General features: G+C 41.3%; 1 protein-coding gene across 1 annotated transcript in view; it reads left to right on the top strand.

The window, feature by feature from the left end:
* CAPS2 (calcyphosine 2) overlaps window positions 1-15,796 on the top strand; it is a 2,181,571-nt gene that overhangs the window by 1,145,595 nt on the left and 1,020,180 nt on the right. The window contains exon 8 of the mRNA XM_044087229.1: window positions 2,740-2,814. Coding sequence (XP_043943164.1) covers window positions 2,740-2,814 — 75 coding nt within the window. The remainder of the gene's footprint in view (window positions 1-2,739; window positions 2,815-15,796) is intronic.

Here is a 15,796-nt window from a genome sequence, read left to right as displayed (position 1 = left end):
CTAAATTTACCCACGGTTGGCGTGGTTTGGTCCCGAGGGCGAAGCCCGAGGGACCAAACAAAGCCAACCGTGGGTAAATTTAGCATTACCCACACCCAGAAGTGGGTTATTGCTATATATATGACATTATTTAAGAAAAGAAACTGTTACTTTTCTTAAATAATGGCATAGTATAATGCCTGTTTACTGCCCTTCCGCAGATGTCTGGCATCCGCGGCAGTTCTGATGTACTGCGGCGCCTGCGCAGTACATCAGAGTTGAGCAAAAGCAACGGAAATCAAGATCTCCGTTGCTTTTAGTGTCTCGCTATGTTAAATGAGTTTAACATAGCAAGACAGTTTTAAAATAAGCAACGGACATCTCCGTTGCTTATTTTAAAACTGTCTCGCTATGTTAAACTCATTTAACATAGCGAGACATTAAAAAAAGCAACGGAGATCTTGCTTTCTCCGTTGCTTTTTTTTAAAACACTGTCTCGCTATGTTAAATGGGTTTAACATAGAGAGACAGCTTTAAAATAAGCAACGGAGATCTCCGTTGCTTATTTTAAAGCTGTCTCGCTATGTTAAACCCATTTAACATAGCGAGACAGTGTTTTTAAAAAACGAGTTATACTAAGGGAAAAAAGTCCGGGGGACCGGACCTTTTTCCATTAGTATAACTCGATTTACAACGGGCACGCTGGCCAATCAGCGTGCACGTTTCGGGGGGGGTCATGGTATAATTATTTTTAATGTACAGTACTCCCCTAGTCACTTCCCTTATTCCTGGCATCATTTCTGTCACCAGAAGTCTCTGTGATTTATTCTTCAACTATTCTACTGCCCAGTCACTCAAGTCCTAGTCCTTCTCCAAACCTCTGCAGTTTCCTAGCATCAAGTAAACTACATCTACAAGTACTTCCTTGACAAGTTCTGCTGTAACCTAGTCATAAAAGTAGATCAGGTTTGACAGACACCTCATTCTGGCTGTCTGCACTTGTTGGTTTTAACTTGAAGATTATTGTCCTCTGGAAACACAAATAACCATTCTGCCTATGGCTTTATCTGACACTGCTTTTAAGCTAAATAGGCTTGTATTTTCCTGGACTTTTCCTGTTTCACACTTTGTACTTGAGTACCACTCAAGTTGCTCTTTAGTCTTCAGGCACTTCTGCATTGGTTAGTGGTCTGTTAAAGATCTTTGTATCAAGAAGTCTTCTAGCACACTGGTCAGATTACTTGAATATGCTTGTAATCATCCTATTCTGCTCCCAGTATTTTATCTTCCTTTAGATAGCCAGCTTCCTCTCTATTTCCTCCTAATAGCATTCCATGCCCCCTCCCACTCTTCTGTTCTATCTTCTATCTTTTCACTGTTAGCTGTATAGTTGTTACTTTGGTTACCACAACAGTATATGGTGAAAATAGTATCTGCTGTGGTTGCAGGGTATGAAGATGATCAACATCTGATCACTGCTGAAGTAGCATAAGCTATTTGGGTTGTATGTTGCCAAGAATTTACCAACAGGCCAGCTTTTCAAAGCATAAGAGCACCTTCAACCCACTGTAACTTTTATCAGCTCTAGAAGAGCTCCATATAAAAGACAGAGTGGCAACATATTTAGAGGTGTCTTGCCCCAAGAAGGGAGGTAGTAGCCCTCAAAGGAAAAATGTTAGAAAACATAAAACAATAGTAGCTGTATACACTACTGCACTGCAAAACAACAACTACATAAATGGGCTGGAAGGAGGGGATGGCTACTGCAACAGTGATCAATTAGAACATATACTGTTATGGTAAGTTTAATTTCACAATTGTAGTTTCTGTTTCTTATTCCTTCATAAAATACTTTTTAGACAGTAGAGTGATAAAAGACCATTAGATACCAAGTACAGCAGGTGATCATGGATTCACATTAGTGCAAGTGATTTTGTAGAATGTCAGTTTACATATCTCAAGTGAACATAATTAATTTCCAGTGGCTAAATGTGCTAGCCCAGGAAATAATTAATTTGTTCTGTGGTTTCCAGACAGTCTTTCAGGTATGTATGGATGGCTGTTCATAGCAATCCTAGTGCTCTAAAATAGTTTTACATTCAGCATAGTTTCATTTTATTAATTTGAGCTTTTCTTCAAACCAAAGACGCCTCACAGTTCAAACAGCTGTGATGTGAGTAGTGCAGACAACTTAAGTTTGATTATGACTGACATGTCATATTGACTGCAACAGTTCTACCTAATATATCCTTTTCAGAAAAGGCATGAGTACTAAATATAAAAGAATAGAATGCGGTTAGCGTTGCCGCCTCACAGCAAGAGGCTCTCTGGTTCGATTCTCAGCTGGGGTGCCTTCTGTGTGGAGTCTGCATGTCCTCCCTGTGGTCTTATGGGTTTTCTCCGGGTGCTTCCGGTTTCCTCCCACATCCAAAAGACATGCTGTAGGTGGATTGGACACACTAAATTGTCTGTAGGATGTGAGTGTACGTGTGTGTCTTCTGTGGAAGGTTGTATGCTGGGCTGGCAACTTGACACTGTAAAACTCCACTGCTAATCATTCTGCGGACCGTTGTTCTGCTGTGGTGACCCCTAACCGGGATAAGCCAAATGACGAAGAAGAAGAATGAAATAGTACTCCTGAGGGAATATGAAGAAATGAAATTATTCATGTATATAAAATGTACTGCTCATATATGAAAACATTATCTAACCTAGATAACATATATGATAAAGAACAACATGGTTATTTTTGTTCGACAGAGTAAAGACCAGCATGGCACTGACTGAGAATCTGCTTTCAAATAAGTTTCGCTTTGATGCTCGCATTCTAACAAGGTAATGCACATTATTATAATTATATCAGTAGTTAATATACAGACTGTAATTTTTCCACTTTCTTTTCTTTTTAGCTTTGCTTTGCAGAACAAATGTCACGCTTGAAGTCTGTCTTGCTTGCGTTTTGTTAGTATTAACTTGTTTTGTTACTTAGAAGTGTGATTTCTCAGCTATAAGAGCTCTCATACCATCAGCCTTCACTTATTGTGGCTTTTTCATAGCAATTTGGCATTAGAAATCCTACCCTGATATGTTTTTCTGTGTACATCAGTAGAAAATGGGGAGGCCCCTCTTTGCCATCTTTAATTCTTTTTTTTTGTGCATTCATAAACCAGTTGTGGTAGCTACAGTTGAGAGTGTTCAGTTTTTCATCAATACAGTGGGTAAACAGCTGAACTTATTTAATAAGCATTAGCATATGTTCACATATTTCTAAAGATTTTGATGGAAGTTTACAGGTCTAATTACGTCTTCTATCACTGTGAGCTGCTGGTCATTAAGTGTCTATGTAGAAGACATTTGAGCCCAAAGGAATTTCACTCCGAGTATTCTTTCTGTTGGAGTTTGTCACACAATGTCAGGTAATGCAAACTTTGCATTGGTTGCATTCAGGTTATGAGACATGGGAGACAAAACATACTTAAGTCTCTTCTCTTCTGGGCAACAGTGGAGAAGCAAGAGAGAAAAAGAGGTAGGAAAAGTAGTATCATCTTTGGAGGCTTAGGTTCCTAAGGAAAAGAGAAAGAAATGCTAAATTAACAGCTATTCAGATAAGTCATGTTTCCTTAACAATCATTACTGTGAGCACAAGACTTCTGTCAAACCTGACTATGCTTACCTCCTTGATGGCAGTTGTAGCCATACCGTCTATGTACTCTGTTTTCCAGGCCACAGCAGGCTGATATTAGGGAGTCAGCACTCCTACCAGTCCAGTACTCTGTGACAAGAAAAGACAACACAAAAGCATCAGACCAGTTGACCGATATGATCACAATCACCATCTGTTTGACTGCGGTGGTGGTGCTGCAGCAGCATTGTCACCTCACAGATAGACGTCCTGTTTGATTCTCAATTAGAGCGTCTTCTGTGTGGAGACATGCGTGAATGGGCGTACCTTCGTTGAAGGTTGTGCGTCAGGGCTGGCAACTCGGCACGTAAAAATCTACTGCCAATCATTAGCGGACCGGAGTTCCACTGTGGCAACCCCTAACCGGGAAAAGCCGAAAGACACGACGACGACTAAAATGTCAGCACTGGCTTTGAGATGTCTGAGTAACCCCATGTGCCCTTTGATGGTAATCTGCCTTTTTTTTTCTAACCAGTGAAGCCAGTAGAAATGTTGGCATCTACCATTGGCTGTAATAATTTGGCAGGGGACCTGGTATGAGCTGACTGAAGCTCAGGCTCAGTTGCAGAGGTAAACCTGTCTAGTCACACTGATTGTGCTAGCTGTTCATTTCATTTATAACCCATAAGATCCTTGAACATCAGTAATGAGGTGGGTAGTGGATGTTATTAGTCTTAAGCTACTTTTGCCTGGGTCTGTTAGTCATGAATGTTGGTTTAACAGTTTTGTAAAGCTTTAAAGATTTTCTTGTTTCAAGCACATGTTCACTTGCAGTGACCAAGATTACTGTTTGTTAGTATCCCCTTTAGTATGTTTTACTGTAGGGGAAGGCTGCACTTAGTCCAGTTGGTTTTCTCAGGTGAAACATCGTCCAACGTTAATTATATCTCAGCTACTCGTGATTCTAAAGCCTTAAGTGTTATGATACTTCCCTTGCTTGAATTCTACTAAAATATTACAAAGCATAACTTGGTTTTCCCACATATATTCTCAGCTTCTCAACATACTGGCTCATTGCACAGTTTAGGCCTTCTCAACATACTGGTTCATTGCACAGTTTAGGCCTTTAAGCCACTATCACAGCCTGAGTTATGCTTTTTTTAAATATATTTTTTTCTGTGAGGAGGATTCATCAGTTAAAATATTGTTCTGCTTATTTATATTGCTGCTTTATTGTGAATGGCATTTCTCATATCTTTAGGTTTTTTTTAAAGTCAGTTTTACTGAACTTCTCAGTCCCTTCCCAGGCCTTGGCATTTTTATCACCTTGCCTTTTTACATTTTGTACTACTGATTGCTCAGTCTTAATCTGGCATCTAGAGCAGTTATTTTAAGGATATGTGTTAGAACAAACTCTTCCTGTAGGCCTAACACCTCAATTTACCTAGTGAGTGACTCAGAGCAAGTCACTTAGCAGACAGGTTCTGTAGTGCATTTGGAAAAATCAGGCTAAGCTCCTCAGTAGTTTCTAAGGCCACATGCGTAGTAACTATTCATGAACCTATGAATTAAAAAAATAAAATTAAAGTTTAGTTTTGAAGCATTTTTAGTTTAAATCCCACTGGCTATTTTTTTTGTTCTTCTGTTATTTATTTGATTAGTGTTAATTGTAGCTACATTTTTTTTTGCTTACTGAAAACCAAAGTAAAATATTGTGCTGTTTATTAGTTTTGACAATTTGTTAGTGCATTTGTAGTTTAATTCATGATGGAGAGTGTATATTTTAATAATACAGTTGTAGGTACAAAATCCCACTTCAAGACAAGCACACTTTATTTTCTAGTTAGAATATTTCAATGAACAATGTAAAATGTGTGAATCTTTTAGGAAGAACAAATTGTTTTTTAAGCATCTGTGTTAAATTATCACATAAGACATAGACAAACATACATTAACAGGAAAGAAAACAAACCATATTAACAAGAAAGAAAAACAACGTTAATGTTTTTTTACTTACATACATTATATATCACATATCTTTTCTTCCTTTGTAATTAGCATCAGTCCAACATTACATAAATTGCTGAATTCCTGTCTTCCCTTAAACCGCATTCTTCCTCCTGAGCATTATCCTGCATGTATTGGTCCCATAATTTCCATTTATTTTTATATAATTTGCTATTTTTGTTTTCTAAATATCCTACTTCCAGTTCTTTTATTTGTTTTATAATATTCAGTACTTCAACTACAGTTGGTTTAGACTTTGATTTCCATTTTCTAATAATTTCTTTTTTGGCAGCCAACGGAATCAAAGTTAATAAGGCCTTACTTATATATAGGAGGTTCAACTTCAGATACTGTGTTGCAACTCAAAAAATTCATATCCTTAGCATCACCCATTTCCTCACCCAAAATTTCTAATAAAGTACTCTGTAAAATCTGCCACCTCATTATACTCACAAAACATATATTCCCAGTTACTTCTTTTTTCCCCTTCATACCTGCAACATTTGCTATCTACCTGAGGAAAAATTCTTTGAAGTGTGCTTGGGGTATAAAAATATCTATGTAGTCACTTTCAAGCAAAGATGATAGATCTTCTGGACATTGTTGCATACTTGGGAGCCATACATATGTTCTTCCATTGTTCCCTTGTAAATTGTTTTTCAGTCTCTTCTCAATCTTTTCTAACCTCTTCTGATTGATTCTTATAGTTATAATGTAATATTTTATATACCCTACTAATTATCCCTTTTTAACAGTAGTTTTTGTTGTAGATTCAACTAAAAACTCCACCAGAGCAGGTCATTCACTTAAGATTCCCTTGCCCTTTTCTCTTTGCCAACACTCTGATATCAATCCCAGGTAGCAAAGGCAAGAAAAACACACTTTTATTGTCGAAACTGACTTTACAAAGTCCTAGTGGGAATAATGCAGTGAACAAAGGATGAATAAAAAAAGATCCTTGAAGTCATTCTAATGTCATTCAGTTCTAACTAGAGAGTTAGTCTATAAGAAGATGATGAAGGTATTCAGAAAGTCCAATAAAGCTTGTCAGAGTGAAAGTTGCAGATTCCAAGTCAGACTGTTAACAAGTCACGAGTGGAGTCCCACAGGGCTCAGTCTTGGGCCCTCTCCTGTTTGATATCTACTTCTCAGAAGTCCAGGCCAGCACAGAAGGACTCTGACTCTCCAAGTTCACTGACGACTGCAAGCTAGGAGTCATTATCAACTCCCCAAGTGATACAGACATCCTGCAAAAGGGCCTCTCTGAGACCAGTGACTGGTGTTGGAACCATGGCCTGAAGCTTAACGCCAAAAAATGCATTAGCATCCTCTTTGGAAAAACCTCAGTTCTCATGAATTACCATGTTGATGGGAGCCCACTGAACACTGAAGTGGCCATAAGAGATCCGGGCACCCAGGTCAACAGCCACCTTAACTTCGACCAACACATTGCCACTGTGGTCAGAAAGTCCTTTTACGTGGCACATCTTGTAAGACCTTCTACGTGGCACATCTTATAACCAAAGGTTTCACATCCAGGAAGAAAGAGGTCATCATCCCTCTGTACTCATCCCTCATTAGACCAGTCATCCAATATAACGTCCCGTTTGGCATGTACTTCATCAGACACCTACAACAGCTGGAGAAGCCACAAAAGTATCTCACAAAAAGGATCCTAGACCTTAAACACATGTCCTACATGGACAGACTCAAGAAACCTCAGCTGTTCTCAGTCTCTTATCGTCTACTTAGAGATGATCTCTGCTTGACTTAGAAAGCTATGTCTGACCCAGCTCTACTTGAAATGCTACAACTAAAGAAATCCCAATCCCCCCATGCCACACGCTCCAGAGATCACAACTTAATTTCCACAATTAACAGAACATGCTAGAGGGATTCATCTCCCAAAGGCTGCCAATTCTCTGGAATAAGCTTCCCATTCATGTCAAGCAGAGCACCTCACTGGCCCTCTTCAAGAGAAATCTTGACGAGTGGATGGGTAACAGAAATTTCTCCCCAGGGATCACTCCAGTTGCCCTACTGGATAGGGGCACTGTGAACTAACATCAGGGGGCACGATGCCTGGACAATTATTTTGGGGCTAGGCTTGTACAGGATCCAGGGCCATTAACCTAGTACACACCTATGAACCTATGATCCATCGTTTCCTCTAATACCAGAGTGGACAGAGACACCTTCTCATTGCCAGGCTTCACTTCCTTGACATCCCAGATTCCCCCACACTTCTCTCCATTCATATACAAGTCCTGTTGAGGCTTGAATTCATCATCCAGTGGCCAGCGTTAATATCTGCTACTTTTTTTACCTCAGGAATGAAAATTTGGGGTGGCAGTTTCAGTTGAGACCTACGTCTTCACCATTGATACTGTTAGTATTAGGTGTTGTCTCAACCCTGAAGTTTAAGGTAGACATGCAGTCATGAGTTTTGGTATGAATTCCATTAGGGTCATTACTGATGTCCCTAATGTCAGCATTCCATCATTCACTCCAAACATGGGTTCCAATGTCAGTGAGTGCAGTATTCTCATTGTTGCAGGTTGACAGGTAAGGATCAGGTTTGGGATTGGTACTTTCTATTTTATTGTCATCCCCAGCAGATTTTTGGCATTGGGCAGGTGAGGTTTGGCCGTTTGAGTATGAATATGGCAATTATCTCAATGCACTAAGGCAAAACTGTGCTGCATTTGCCAGATTAGGCACATGTATCAACTGTAGTTTCAACCTGAACAAGGGACAGTACATAGTCTGACACTTTGGACATTCACCATCTCTTAGTACAGGGCAGAGGGTTTGGAGGGCCCTTGCTGAATCAGTCCTGCTTGTCTTATTTCTAGCAGGCTTCTTTATTGTCCTTGGACTCATCACCTCTGACCTTTGGAAAGAAGTACAGGGTGAGACATTTGGACACCCTTCAAGAGGTCCCCACCCCGGGTATCAGTAATGATGAAGGCATTGTTACCATAACCCTGGATGACCCCAAGTTCAAGAAGGTCCCAAAGCTGATAAAGCTGGGGGGGGGGGGTGATAGCCAGCAACCTCCATGACCTCTCCTCTGTGCATCATGCAGAAGCTCTTTTTTATGAGCAGTCCCATCCTCTGGCCTCCTAAAGACGTCCTTTCTGGATAGTGACTTCTAATCTAGATTCAATTGTTGCTTCACCAGCAATAAAAAATGGTCCTATTCCACAGTGTCCTGTTGTCCAAACCACTGGTAAAGTATCTCGGGCTATGGATAGGTTTTCAGTCTGTGTTAAGGAAACTGTTTTTCTCATATGTTGGGATTCCAGCAAGAGCTGGCTGATGAAGTGAGCCAGCCAGTGAAAGGTTTACCTAGTGGAGACCAAAATAATAAATGACTTATTCATATGGAAACCACAGCATCTATTACAAGCCTCATGTGTTTGTCTTGCAGTTCTGTGGATGGTGCAGTGAGTGCAACAGACACTGTCACTACCTCTAGGTCTGAAGCTCTTCAGAATCTTCCTGCCAACACATCTAGCAGGACTCATCTGTACTTTCATTCCATGTACCAATCTGCATACTTCCGTAATGGTCAGTGACCCTTCATATCCTGACAGAGTGGTCCACATCCTCAGTTCTGCCCAATGTTCTGTGCTAGAAAAACATATAGGAGTAAATAGAGACATTTGTATATGAGCTGCTTTCAAGCCTTTGGATCCTTTCACTGTTCCAGTGCCAGCAATTCTAGACTACCTGTCATGTATATTTGACACTGGATTAAGCTATTCCTGTATTAAGGTCCTTCTAAAAGCAGTTTAACATTTTCATTAAGATTCTAACTCAGTTTTATCAGCTCCTTTAAAGCCTTCAAAGTTTTTCTTAAATACACTTTCATTGTCCACTCTCCTATAAAAGATTCAGTACCTCTTTGAGATTTATATTTTTAGGGGTCTACTTCGATTTACTGAATTGCAAAAATACTGATGACCACAATGCCGAGACAAAAATCACGAAACCCGGAATCACGAATCAGGTAAGTATGCACAGGGCAAGTGAATACTTGCCTGAAACAACAGTAACTTACCACGCACCACCTAAAACCCACCTAGGTGGGGGCTACACCCCCCCAACTATATATAGCAACTCCGGGATCACAATACATTGGAGAAACGGCATAATCCCCCCATTAAACAAGTATTCACTTGCCCTGTGCACACTTTCCTGATTTGTGATTCCATGTTTCGTGATTTCGTCTTGGCGTTTGTGGTCATCGGTATTTCAGCCTTTCGGTAAACAGAAGTAGACCTATTTTAGAGAGGTTGACTGTTCATAGGTTCATAGGTAGGTAATAGGCTATCGGCCCAAGGGCCTAAGTAAGCCTATCCAACAAGGTTCCCTGGCTTATGCCACCCAAGAAAGTTAATTTCCTGTGCCCCTGTCAAGCAGAGCCACAGAAGTGATCCCTGGGGTGTATTTCCTATTTCCCATCCACTCATCAAGATTTTTCTTGAAGAGTGCTAATGAGGAACTTTACTTGACATAAATGGGTAGCTTGTTCCAGAGTATAGGAAGTCTCGGGGACAGGTATCTATCCCTCCAGCATGTCCTGTTTATTGTGGTGACAAGGTTTAGGTCCCTAGAGCATGTAGCTCAGAGGGATTGGGATTTCTTTAGGTGTAGCATGTCCAACAGCTCTGGGTTTAGCATCTCTTCATATGTTAGGCAGAGATCTCCTCGGAGTAGGCGATATGCTACAGAGAAAGCTGGAGTTTTTTGAGACAGTCAGTGTAGGGCATCTTTATGAGGCCAGTAATCCTCTTTGTGAGGTACTTCTGTGGCCTTTCCAGCTGCTGCAGATGTCTTGTTAGGTACATTCCAAAAGGGGCATTCTACTCTATAATGGGTCTAATGAGTGCCAAGTAGAGGGGAACAATGACCTCTTTTTTCTTGGATGAGAACCCTTTTGTGATGAGGTGTGCCACATAGAAGGATTTCCTGACTACTGTGGCGATGTGATTATCAAAGGCGAGACTACTGTCCACCTGGGTCCCAAGGTCTCTTATCACACATTTGACATTAAGTAGACTGCCGCCTGTGCGGTAGTTCATGGGTACAGAGTTTTTGCCAAAGGGGATTACAATGCACTTTTTGGCATTGAGCTTGAGGCCATGCCTCTGACACCAGGCATCTGTCTCAATGAGGCCCTTCTGTAGGATGTCCACATCATTTGGGGACTCGACTATGGCTCCTAGTTTGCAGTCATCTGCGAACTTCATTAGCCAGAGACCTTCTGTGTTAGACTGCACTTCAGAGAAATAGATACCAAACAGGAGAGGTCCCAGGACTGAACCCTGTGGTACTCCACTTGTCACTGGTTTAAAGTCAGATTTGGAGTCTACAACTTTTACAATGTGGGTTTTATCAGTGAGCCAGTTGGCAACCCATCTTGTGACGTAGGGATTTATACGTAGTTTAGTGAGTTTAGCTATAATTCCAGGATGGATGATGGTGCCGAAAGCTTTGGCAAGGTCAATATAGGCTGTGCGAACCACCTTACCCTCATCTACGGCTTTGATGACTGCCTCAAAGAAGTTGATCTGGTTCAGAAGGCATGATCTGCCTTTCACAAACCCGAACTGGGTGGGGTCTAGAGTTTGGAGGTTACCAATGTCCTTGTTTATGAGTTTCATGATGATAAGTTCCATGGCCTTGCAGACCAGGCTCGTCAGGCTAATAGGGCGATAGTTCCCAGGATCAGTGGTCCCTCCCCCTTTGTGGAGTGGGATAACTGTTGCTGTGCGCTATTCAGTGGGCACAAAGCCTGACGTGAGACTATGATTGAACATGGTGCTTAAGTGGGGAGCCAGTTCATTCTGAATTTTGTGTAAAACGCAGCCTGGGATGTTGTCCGGTCCCATGGATGCTGTGTTTTTGGTTTTAGAGAGTGCAGCTTTTACCTGCATAGATGTAATTACAGGGACTCTGCATTCTTCCTGTATAGATATGGGCCCTTTAGTGGGTGAGAGGGGGGTAAAGTTAGCACTGAACCTATCTGCCAGGATGTTGGCAATATCACTTGGTTCTGTAATTTTCGTGCCGTTGTGCTGTATCTCAGAGCAGATCTGGGTGTTGTCATTGAGATTCTTGACATAGTTGTAGAATGCTTTGTGGTTGCCCTTAGAATCAGTGTCTATTTTGTTTTCGTATTTGCCTTTGGAGGATCTTATAAGGGATCTCAGCTTCTTACTGAGGCTGACCAGGGAGCTCCTCCACTCGTGGGATTTTACTCTCCTTTGCAACAGTTTCTTCCTTCTGTTGTAGAGTTTGTTTATGGCAGGGGACCACCAGATTGGCTTCCTTTTTTTTTGAGGATAACGTCTTGGTTCTGTTTGAGGTAGCACGATCCATGCACTCGTGCAAGTGCTTATAGAATGCATTTGTGTAGGATTCAGCAGTCGTAACAGTATTGTCCATCTGCATGGCGTCATGAAGGTCACCACTTCTGTCTTAAGAAGCATTAAGATTTTACCGTGGTTTCCTTAATGGTTGGTGGGAGCGGGGGTGCGGATATCTAGGGTGATTAGCTTATGGTTGGATCTGACCAACAAGGAGTTGACTTCAGGTGTGGAACACCGGTCACTCATATTAGTAATGACTAGGTCTAGGATATTGTTGCCCCTGGTAGGGTTGTGGATAAGTTGATCCAGGGCATTGGAATTTATGAATTCCAGAAAGCGTTGAGCGACGGAGTTGATACATGAGTAGTTTTCCCAGCTAATGGTGGGGTAGTTGAAATCGTCCATTATTAGGGTGTTTGATTGATCCCTAATATTTTCCAGTATATCAAGAAAAGAGGAGTGAGAATCCTGGGGTATGGTGGGGGATCTGTAGCAAGTTACAGTTTGGATTGCAGTTTTGCCCAGAGTTAGTTGCACTTGGATAACCTCGGATGCATTATGCTGTGCAACTAGCCTGGAGGTGTGGATATCCTTAATGAATATGGACACACCCCCGCCTTTGGTATTCTGGTCCAGGTTAGATGGCCAAAAAGTATGGTATGAGTTATAGCATGGTAATGCAGGGTTGCTCTCTAGAGCTTTGAACCAGGTCTCAGTCACTGCACAGATATTGATGTTCTCCATTTTAAGGAGTGCCTCGAATGAGTGCATTTTGAGATTTAGACTTCTAGCTTTGAGTAGCATTACCCTCAGTTTTTGCTTGCCTGTTCCTGTTATGCTGATGAATTTGTCATTTGAACCTTTCCTAAAAAAGACACTATAGGGGCGGCAAGACCCTTAGCCAGTATCCGGAATCCCAGGGGCGACAGGTGCAGGCCATTTCTGGCAAACCATCGTGGTCTGTCGACCATGTCGTCTCAGGCAGACAGATACTGGATCCCCTTAGAATGACACCAGAAGCTTAGCCAGTTTTGAAGTAAATAATTTTATTCTTGTTACTGCGGTATCATTCTGGGGGTTGGCAGGATGCTACTCAGGGCTAGGGTCATACCTGCCTGGGCTACAAGATCAGAGAGCTCTTCCGTGTCTCTTTTCATGTAGTCCAGGGAGGTACATTACAGGTCATTCACACCAACATGGACAATGACAGAGTCATATTTGTACTTGTTGTGGAGTGACCTGAGTGCGTGGGTTATGTGGCGGATCCTAGCACCTGACAGGCAGCTGACAGTAACCTTCTCCTTGTTTAGCCTGGTGAGTGGGACATCAGTGTGCCTGACTATAGAGTCACATATGACTAGTGTGTTGGTTATTGAGAGCCTCTGTGAATATTTTTGTGTTTCTGTGTGTGGATTTTGGTGGTGTAGGTTTAGTGGGACTATGTGCTGAGTGTGGTTTGGTACAGTGTTTACCTTCTCCTCTTGACTGTCAAGTTCAGTCTTGGTTGGAGAGAGCTTTACCTCCAGTTTGGCTAGATAAGTGCATCTCTCTCAGGTTGTAGTATTGGGTGGTAGGAGAAGAGGGTTGTCTGTGTACATGAGGCAATTGATATATTGCCCCAAAATGCCCAGATTCATCAGATAGACAGGTGAGAACACTGGGAGCTTACCCTTGGACATGCCTGAATAAAAACTACTTTCCTCTAGACAAGTGAGGAGAGTGAGTATAAGAGCTGTTTTTCTCTATGCAAGTGAGGAATGTAAGTACAAAAAACTGTTTTCCTCAAGGTAAAGAGGAAGGTTGAGTGCTATAGTAATTTGTAGCTTATTTAGTGCTAACAAGTTCTGAACAAGTGCTGAGAACGAATAAGGAAATTCAAGTGCTAAAACTAAGACTCTTTTCCTGGATCTTGTGGTATATAGGCTACCTAGTGCTTACCACAACCACTGATAAGCTAGAATGCTTCCCACCAACACTGAAAGGCTTGGGGGACAGAGAAGCTTACAAACAGTCTTGGATACAGCAAACATGTATCTGGACTCGACTAGTCACAGGAAAGGTGGGAAACAAGCACAAACGTGGGCTTTTAAACCAGAAAGTTGAAAGAGATGGAAAAAGTGCCCAAACGGCCAATAAACTACAATTTCTGGACCAGAAATCACTCTTGTGGTAGATAGGCTACCTAGTGCTTACCACTCCCACTGATAAGCTAGAAGGCTTCCCTCCAACACAGAAAGGCTTGGGGGGCTCAGAAGCTTACAAACAGTCCTGTATACAGCAAATCTGTATCTGGACTAGACTAGTTACAGGAAAGATGGGAAACAAGTGCAAACACAGGCTTTTAAACCAGTAAGTTGAAGGAGATGGAAAAACTACCAAACGGCCAATAAACTACAATTTCTGGGCCAGAAGCCACTCTTGTGGTAGATAGGCTACCTAGTGCTTACCATTCCCAGTGATAAGCTAGAAGGCTTCCCTCCAACACAGAAAGACTTGGGGGGCTCAGAAGCTTACAAACAGTCCTGGATACAGCAAATCGGTATCTCGACTAGACTAGTTACAGGAAAGATGGGAAACGAGCGCAAACGCAGGCTTTTTAACCAGTAAGTTGAAAGAGATGGAAAAACTGCCAAACAGCCAATAAACCACTATTTCTGGGCCAGCAAGCACTCCTGTGGTAGATAGGCTACCTAGTGCTTACCACTCCCACTGATAAGCTAGAAGGCTTCCCTCCAACATCAGTTCCCCAGTTTGAACCAAATACTGCTGCAAATTGAAATTTATATCCTGGAAAATTCATTCTTGTGGCCATTGCCAGAAGAGTTTATGAAATGCAGACCTTGCCTGTCAGTCCTTCATACCTTATATTTTGTAAGGATAAAGTGTATTTTGTGAAATAATTATCTGTTTAAGTCTAAGATAGTCACTAAATTGAGTATTGGTAAATTTATAAACCAGCCTGTCTTCTTTTAAAATACTCCAAAAGAGGCAAATACCTTTTCATTTTATGGATGCCCGTATGCAGATTAGATTTTACTTGGCTAGAACAAAGTCTATCAGAAGGCCCTAACATTATTGCTCATTTAATTTTCAAGAAATAAATATGGTTCCCAAGTTTCTAAAATTACCTTATAGAGCTGTATAATTGACTAAAATTATATTGCAAAAATAAAATAACCCTTTGCCTTTGTCAAGAATTTTCTCTAATGCGGCAGTGGCTACCTCTGAAGCTATTCTAAAGAGTGCATCTTTGCATGATGTTTAAGCAGCAGCTATGTGGGAGATACTGAATAGTTTAGCAGCATACTACACGTTGGATGAGATCTCTAGATCTAGGTCTTCCTTTAGGAGTATAGTCATTAGAGGTATGTTTCCATAATGATGTCTGCCCAAGAAGATAATTGTGGGACTATGTCCTGTTGACTAATGAGGATGATCCCACCTCATCTCAGTACAATAATGTTCATCATCATTAGTTATATGGGTTATATCTTGCAAAGATACAACAACTGTCCAGATTCCAGAGCTTCAGGGCACCTATCATGCATTGAAATCATTAAACAGCTCAAGCCACTTTCCTACCACTGAAGAAAGTGATCCTTTGTGGGCTTTCGAGGATCAGCTGTCCGCTTGTGCTGTAGCTTTGCTGGGCAGATAAATTCCCTTTGGGGAAAATACTGACATATTAAATGTATTACCTAAATACACTTTCCTGGTTAAGAAGGTTGTTTATTCCCCCTAGGAGTTTGTGTTTTAACAGACTGTCTTGAAACTTAACTGTACTTTTAAATTTAAGCATATTTTTTTC

This window comes from Protopterus annectens, chromosome 11.part0 (assembly GCF_019279795.1).
Source record: "Protopterus annectens isolate FY-2018-M chromosome 11.part0, PAN1.0, whole genome shotgun sequence".
NCBI classification, from domain to species: domain Eukaryota; kingdom Metazoa; phylum Chordata; order Ceratodontiformes; family Protopteridae; genus Protopterus; species Protopterus annectens.
The sequence above is the reverse complement of the archived record's forward strand: the minus strand, read 5'-3'. Positions and strand labels throughout refer to the sequence as shown.